Source organism: Anarhichas minor, unplaced genomic scaffold (genome assembly GCF_050575085.1).
Source record: "Anarhichas minor isolate MPS153535 unplaced genomic scaffold, ASM5057508v1 ptg000026l, whole genome shotgun sequence".
NCBI lineage: Eukaryota > Metazoa > Chordata > Actinopteri > Perciformes > Anarhichadidae > Anarhichas > Anarhichas minor.
In genome coordinates, this window is record NW_027466472.1 from 15,922,184 (window position 1) to 15,928,183 (window position 6,000).

Consider the following 6,000-nt stretch of genomic DNA (forward strand, 5'->3'; position numbering starts at 1 on the left):
GCTGTGACTTTTCTACATTTCCCCTCTTCAGAGTAGTGCATGAGCCGGCCTTTTCTTGATATTTATTTCATTGGTTGCATGCTAAAGGAGAATGAACTAAAACCCTGCAAGCAGGCAATCTATAATGCTTTGGGCTATGGGCTAGTTTGTGCCTTATTTTAATCGTGGCAGTGTTAGGGGGTCGTAGCCAGCAATAGAACAAAAAAAAAATCTTTTTCTTTCTGTGTCTGTCTGTTTAAGGCAATGTGTATACCTATTGCTCCTGTGTGGGTGGCTCTAAGCAACAACTAAAAACTCTTGGCATGTGGGAGGTCAAGAAAGGTTTACACATTGCCTGCCCCCCAAAACATGAAGTGTGCAGGGCCACAATGCTGGCTGACCGAAATTATTTAATAATCTATTTGATTGGCCTAATTTATGCACACTGAAATTACCAAATATAAGAGAACAGCACAAGGAGTGTCCATAGGGTCCCACGCCAAGGTTAGTGTATCCATTTTACCCACGCAATTATCTGTTTAATAATGAAGTCTAACATAGGGAACACATTTCAGTTCATTATAACCTTCACTGCATGCTGTCTCAGTGTTTGTTCATGACTGGTTAACTTTGCCAGTTGCTGAGAAAGCGTGTGTCCTCCCTGTGTTCTTTTAGCATGAGGTGTCACAAGAGGATGAAGACACCAATGTCCACGAGGACGACATCTCTCTCTCCATCAGTGAACTACCCCTTGAATTTCACTGTGGAGACAGTTTGATAATGGACATGGTTCACATTAATTACAAAGGAGAACTTGACCTTGACAGCTGCCAGCACAGGTACCTACTCACAACTTTTCTCAATAGTAGATAATGTTCGGGGGGGGGGGGGAAATGACATTGATAACATGGCTTTATGTCCACTCAGTCTCGCCGAGGAGGAGAGAGACGACATGCTGGAATCCCGATCTTCACCGCCGCCGTCACCCTTCTTCTCCGCCATCCTCGCAGCTTTCCAACCTGCAGTATGCGACGATGCAGAGGAGGCTTGGCGAAGTCACATCAACCAGCTTGTGTCTGACTCAGATGGATCCTGTGCAGTCTACACTTTTCATGTGTTTTCTTCACTGTTTCAGGTATTACAGCATGGCCTTGTAACCAGCATTGCCCCCGCATCCCAACAACAGTGTGCCTGGTCAAAGTGAATAATTAAACTGAAAGGCTAACAGGATTAGTTATGTGGCTGATTAACCTTTAGAGAAAGAGGCTTCCTTTCAGACAACATCTGAATAATTACAAATCGGGGGCAGTCTGTAGATGCTTTCAGCTTGAAAATCTTCAGATTCATTAACCAGATGTTGTTCACTTCACTGACCAGAGCTGACAATGGGGATTTTCAGAAAAACAATGACAGAATGTAGGTCCCTAACATGATCTAAGAGGGACTTTGGCAGTGTCACAGCCAGCCTGTTTTTCGTACTTTGCAGAATATCCAGGCCAAATTCTGTTCCTTGACCTGTGACGCTGTGAGTTACCTCGGCGATGGCATGAGAGGATTAGGATCGAAGCTTTTAAGGTCTTCTCAGATGCTGACATCATGCTCGGAGTGCCCAACACTATTTATTGATGCAGACACAGTGAGTAACCTGAGATGTTTTTTTTGACAGAATGACGTTCGCGGTAGTTGAACAAATTCAACAACAAAACTCTTATTTTCACAGATTATGTCTTATGGTTTCCTGGAGAAAATGAAATTCAGCGTGTTGGAACTTCAAGAGTATCTTGATACTTACAACAACAGAAAAGAGGCAGCTCTCACTGTAAGGACATTCAATAGTGTGACCTCCAGTCTCAATGTCACCTGCATGTTGTCACTGAGTTGTTGACGCTGTGTTTCTGTTGTCTCTGTTACTCACAGTGGTTGAGCAACTGTAAGGCCACCTTTCCCAAGAGTGCTGGGGGCAGCGTGATAACAAGTCAACCAGCGGAGCACAAGGACAAGGTAAAACCTTTTTCTATGGTACAATAAAACCTTAACTTTTTAAGAATTTGAGCTATAACTCTGACACGCTGTCATATCAAATGAGTGATAATGAAAAATACTGGTTTGGTTCTGTGGTTTAATGCATCCAGCCAGTGTGCAAACACACAAAAGGCTGAAGGATTTTCATGAAAAAAGTTGTTGCTTCTGTAAGAATGGAATTAATAAAATGACTGAAAAATAGATTTCACTTCAACTGACCTCTCATACTGTACTCTCTGCATTACGATTACTGTGTGATACTTTAGCTCTGTGAGTGTTACCTCTAATTTTCTCACACTATGTCAATTTTAAGTTTTTGACAACGTTGAGTTGCCGCACGTCACATTGATTATTATCTCATTCCAATGTGCATTGTGATCATTTTCAGCTCTGCTGGGCATGGGAGCAAGGCCTCTTAAGTTGCATTTGATCTAGCAGTAAACAATTACACTCACTTCAAAACAGAGGAAAGGAAACAGCTACATGGAAAGTTTTGCTGCTAAAACTTTGTACTTAATAGCTAAGAGATTCCCACCAAAGTGAGTGCATTTGTGCTAATTTACAGGCAAAATTTTAATTTGCTTGGCTGTTTTTACTTGGCTTTTTTTTCAAATTAAAGGTGCCATGTGGAGTTTTCTTCCAAACAAAAATAATGATTACATTCAGTAAAAAAAGCCTTCCTCATTCAACTTTTGCAAAGTGTTTTGGATCTTTGTTGCCGCATTGCATCGTATCTTGGTAAATGACCTGTCGATCAGTAAAACAATGTGACACCATCAGAAGAACTCTGTATGACATCACCCGCGTGCACATGATAAACAAAACAGGAACCCACTCAGAAAAGCACCTTGCTAGTGCTGCTAGACGTCAAAAACTCCACAGGGATCCTTTAATTCATGGCGACTACCAGCCCTCCTTTCAGTTCTAATTTGCACATACACCGACCCTCACTTTTCTTCCTCTCTGCATGCCAATAAAACCTGTGCTAATACTTTCCACCCTCTTTCAAATGGAAATAATGAGGAGTTGCATGCCCTTCTTTTGATTCTCTGTTTTCCCGACCTCTTTTCTGTCCTGTAACATGCTTGCTTTGTAGCAAATGGAATCTCTGGCTGTAAGTTGGAATGACTTGTTCCTCTTTGTTATTTTAAATGGTCTTCTTCTGTTTTTAAAAGCAAACGTTTGGCTCACTGTAATCCTATTGTCAGCACTTTTAAAGTGTTCTATATAGCTGCTGCAGGTCTGACTTCTATTTACAAGTAGTTCACCAGTAGCTTCATGTGAGTGTACTCTCAACCAAATGCAGAACCATACCCGATCAGTTAATACATAAGAAAGAGAAACCTAGCCCAATGAAAAGGCCTTTTGCCAACAACCACTTTTCTCTTACTTTCAGCAACTGGAGCTCTGTCAAAGACTCTACAAACTCCACTTTCAGCTGTTGCTGCTTTTTCAGTCCTACTGTAAACTGATTGAACAGGTCCATGCAATAGGCTCTATTCCCGAGGTAGGTACATAATGCATTTGCATGTCCTCTCTTTCCGGAACCATGGCACCCACCTTCTAATGAATTAATGATATGAATCTCTTTTAACTTATAGCTGACAAATATGTCCAGAGAGCTAAACGAGTTGAAGAGCAACCTGAGAGTAGCAGCTGCCTCTGTGACGAATGATGAGATTGCTGCGTGTGAGAGCTCCTGCTCTGAGCCCACCTTCAGCTCATCCGAGGCTGCTGTGCAGGCCATCCTCGAGTGTCTGAAGAACAAAGAGTTTCCGACGGCCATCCGCTACATTCGCGAGTGCAGGTGAGAAAAGGCTTGTTTTTCTCTATATGAGGAATGTATGTCGTCAAAATATGTCCCCAGTGAAACAAATAACATTTCTTTTTTTAATGCAGAACAATGTGGCCTAAAGACATCTTCGGCAGCCACTCTGAGGAGGAGGTCCAGACTTTGCTCAACATCTACTTCAGACATCAAACCTTGGGTCAGACGGGAACTTTTGCTCTGGTGGGCTCTAAACAGGACCTGACAGAAGTATCTGTCAAGTTGATGGAACTTAACAGAGAGATCCGGGACATGATCCGACGATCCCAAGGCTACCGAGCCATCGCAGCTTTCCTCCCAGACTCCAGAGTTTCGGGCTCGACTCTTTGATGACGGTCTGGCAGCGCCTGACACCCGTTCCTGCACAGCAACCTGTCCCATGCCTAGCCTCTGGTCCTGTTTGGGGGCTGCTGCTATTGTCTCAGTGGTTAACAAGCGCTCTGCTCTCACCTGGGAAAAACCAAACCCCCTTTCCTCTTCCTGCTCAGAGCACATCAGAATGTCATAAAGTCAGGTCATCAGATGTGCAGCAATACTGTTGTTTGTTTTTAGAAAGATGAGAGACTTTGCTGTTGCAGAGAAACGTAGGCTTTTATTGCACTAATAATAGAAATTGTCACAAAGCGACCATTTGCTACTGAGGTCAACAACTTTCACATTTAGTTAACAATTGACATACCAAAGCTAAGTGATTCTCTTTCAGTTATGTTGTTTTAATTGTCATGGGAAAATGTGCAATCCTACACTAAAGTGGAAGAATTTTACTGTATCCTGAAAGAATGTATTTGAATATCATAGCATTGGAAAACATAAACATTGTTAGTACAGAAAAAGGGAGGCTTCATTACTTGGTAAAGGTAGTGGGTCTTTTGTGTGCGTGTGTGTGTTTCTGTGTGCTTGTGGTGTGTGTGGGTGCTCGAGTGTGTGACATAAACCAGAAGACCATCACAGATGGAATTATGAATACTGATTTACAGAAATTGTTTGCATTTAACTACTTCGACATGCTGCAAAGCTACTGTAACGTCTCCCAAACCTACACTACATGCTGCTGGGTGGGCTATCTGTTACATGAAACATCTTACTGTACCTTTTAACTGTGCAGCTTTTAGCAATTAGGTAAATGATGTAATATTATTTGCAATAGAAAAAACATGCATTTATCAGACTAGATTTATAGAAACCAAACAGTTTGTTTTATCTTTAAACCTGCCAAGCTTGCAAATTCTATGTAAGTGTAATAGTAATGTTTATGAACAAATACAGATACTATTTTAACTGAATGATTGTACATAGTGCAATGGGGGCTTTGCTCAGACTCATAAGATTGTATTTTTATGAACTTACAATTTGAGCTGCATGTAGAGGTAAAGATAGCTATTTATAAAGATTCCACACAAACTGTTTGTGTAGCTTCTCGCCGTGTAAATACTACTGCCTTTGCAATGTACTGTACTTTGGTGTTCTGTACACTTATGTAACAGTAAAAATAAAACGTACATTTGTTATCTGTGGTTTCATTTTGTGATTTGTGTGATATTGTTAATCCTAATGCCTCGCCTGGAAAGTGGACGAGAGCGGGCGGCAGCAGCAGTGGGCGTTAAAATAAAACTGCTGTCAAGACAGTTTTCAGCTGCCTTCAAAGAATAAACAGGAAGTCAAAGAAACAGTTACTTCCTGTTAGATCCAATCTGTAGGCTACTTGTAGTTTACAGAACTCAATCAGATTTATTCATGTGTGTTTGTAAATATATATTTATGTGGAAATGTGCGTGTATTTGCATTATATGTTATCCTTTGTTCTTTTCATGTCTGCCTGGGAAACACGTTGACGCTTGTTGTGATATATAAATATGCTTTATTATTATTTTTCGACAAAATTGAAGCCTTCAAACCAAAATAACCTTGTTTTCAAATCCCTAGAGTGTAAAACATGGAGGATGAAATATAGGTTAATGTGGTATGTGTGGAGATTTTTTGAGCCTTGAGCCTTAGTGAGTCTGTGTGATGTGATGCAACATCTAGTAACTGATTAATATAATCTATATAATATATATATATAATATAAATCTGCTAGTCGGGAGCTACCCAGCATGCATTTCTTCATGACTGTACATTAACAGTGACCATTTGTAAACATCTACTCTATCAGAGTTGGAGTCTTCTATAAA

At 40.9% G+C, this 6,000-nt stretch overlaps 1 protein-coding gene across 1 annotated transcript in view; it reads left to right on the forward strand.

The window, feature by feature from the left end:
• The window catches only part of frya (furry homolog a (Drosophila)), a 41,708-nt gene extending 36,385 nt beyond the window's left edge, over window positions 1-5,323 (forward strand). Inside the window, exons 55-62 of the mRNA XM_076100694.1 lie at window positions 655-818; window positions 907-1,114; window positions 1,466-1,615; window positions 1,700-1,798; window positions 1,897-1,980; window positions 3,398-3,508; window positions 3,603-3,808; window positions 3,901-5,323. Of these exons, the coding sequence (XP_075956809.1) occupies window positions 655-818; window positions 907-1,114; window positions 1,466-1,615; window positions 1,700-1,798; window positions 1,897-1,980; window positions 3,398-3,508; window positions 3,603-3,808; window positions 3,901-4,159 (1,281 nt within the window). The 3' untranslated portion in view covers window positions 4,160-5,323. The remainder of the gene's footprint in view (window positions 1-654; window positions 819-906; window positions 1,115-1,465; window positions 1,616-1,699; window positions 1,799-1,896; window positions 1,981-3,397; window positions 3,509-3,602; window positions 3,809-3,900) is intronic.
• The last annotated feature ends 677 nt before the right edge of the window (window positions 5,324-6,000 follow it).